General features: G+C 64.7%; 1 protein-coding gene across 1 annotated transcript in view; it reads left to right on the forward strand.

Annotated features, from left to right (window-relative positions):
* Nucleotides 1–366: 366 nt before the first annotated feature.
* Nucleotides 367–1,688, forward strand: part of RUNDC3A (RUN domain containing 3A) — a 5,234-nt gene continuing 3,912 nt past the window's right edge. The window contains exons 1-4 of the mRNA XM_021708716.1: nt 367–374; nt 760–875; nt 1,150–1,283; nt 1,410–1,495. Of these exons, the coding sequence (XP_021564391.1) occupies nt 367–374; nt 760–875; nt 1,150–1,283; nt 1,410–1,495 (344 nt within the window). The remainder of the gene's footprint in view (nt 375–759; nt 876–1,149; nt 1,284–1,409; nt 1,496–1,688) is intronic.

Below are 1,688 nucleotides of genomic sequence, written 5' to 3' on the forward strand. Positions count from 1 at the left end.
GGTGGAGACTGCAGGGGCAGAGCCTGAGGAGGGAGCCTGAGGCTTTGGCAGGACAGGAGAGCGGGACAGCACTGCCTGGCTCCATCCCTCAGCCCCACTGGCCTCCCTCTTCCCTTCCTCCCCTGGAAGCCTGGGGTCTGGAAGCACAAACTCCTCCTGGGGAGCCGCTGCCAATGCCCCCTCCCTCCCAGGGTGTGTGGCCGGCCCACACCCTGCACCTCTCCCCGCCCTCAGCTCTGCACTGCCTGGTTCTGGGCAGCTGGTGTGTGGGAGGCCAAGCCCAGAAGGAGGAACAGGAAGGGGCGACCATTCGCTAAGAGCCCACCTGGCCACTCATGCACGCTCTATGTGCACGGTGCAACTCACATGCCCTGGTACAGGTGACCTCAGCCCAGAAGGGACTGAAGGTTGTTGCAGCAACAGGAGGAGACAGTTCAGGGCACAACGCTGCCTTGGACTCCTAGCTGGCTGCCAACTCACAGGCACAGAGATGGTAACCCTGAAGGCAGCAGAGGGACAGCCCCGCTCTTGGAGCTTCCTCTCTGGTTGCCACCTCTCTTGTCACCCATTCTGTCAATCAGTCTCCCACCTGCCACCCTTTCACGTCACATGACACAGCAGGCACCTCTGTGGTCACCACGGCCTCTCCTGGCCCTCCCTCTTTGTCCCCACCGCATCCACGCCCTCCCTGACCTTCGCCCACCCCCCTCCTTGCCTGACACCCTCCCTCCTCCACCACCGCCCTGTCCCCCACCCCAGGTTCTCAGTGAAAACGCTGCTGGAGAAGTACACGGCGGAGCCCATTGATGACTCGTCCGAGGAATTCGTTAACTTCGCGGCCATCTTAGAACAGATCCTCAGCCACCGCTTCAAAGGTGGGCCCAGCTGGTCCATGGATCCTAAGCCCCATCACTGCCCCCATTCTGGGCCCTGCCCAGAGCCAGGAAGGGGGGAGAGGGCTTCGCTTCGAGCCCCATCCATGGGCAAGTGGCTTCGTGCCCGCGCGTCCTCTGCGCACAGTGCTCACACGCATCTGGGGGCCCTGTGGCGTGGCTGCGTGTACTTTTGCATGTGGATGTCCGCGACCCTCTCTAGACTCCGTGGTGTTGCTGAGCCCCTCCTTGCCTGGCTCAGCCTGTGCCCCAGCAGGTCCGGTGAGCTGGTTCAGCTCTGATGGGCAGCGGGGCTTCTGGGACTACATCCGGCTGGCCTGCAGCAAAGTGCCCAACAACTGCGTGAGCAGCATCGAGAACATGGAGAATATCAGCACAGCCCGCGCCAAGGTGAGCGCCGGCCGGGCACGCGGGGGCCTGTCTGCTCCTCGCCCACACCACCGGGGAGAAGCGCCACACCCACGCGGGACGCACGGGTCCCCTTGGGGCAGCCAGCAAAGGTGAGCATCCTTCCAGGGCCGCGCGTGGATCCGGGTGGCGCTGATGGAGAAGCGCATGTCGGAATACATCACCACGGCCCTGCGGGACACCCGGACCACCAGGTCAGACCACTCGGGCGCGTGGCCCGCGGGTCCCAGGGCGCATGCGCAGTGCTGAACACAGCGGGCCTTAGCTTCCCGCGGCGCCCTTCCGTGCCCAGACTACAAGTCCCAGCATGCACTGCGGGCCTCCCTCCCCCAGCCCGGCCCACAGCCTGGAACACACTATCAGCACCGCCGACCCGCTTGCAAGCTC

Source organism: Carlito syrichta, unplaced genomic scaffold (assembly GCF_000164805.1).
Source record: "Carlito syrichta isolate Samal-C Ts95f unplaced genomic scaffold, Tarsius_syrichta-2.0.1 Scaffold144209, whole genome shotgun sequence".
Taxonomy (NCBI): Eukaryota; Metazoa; Chordata; class Mammalia; order Primates; family Tarsiidae; genus Carlito; species Carlito syrichta.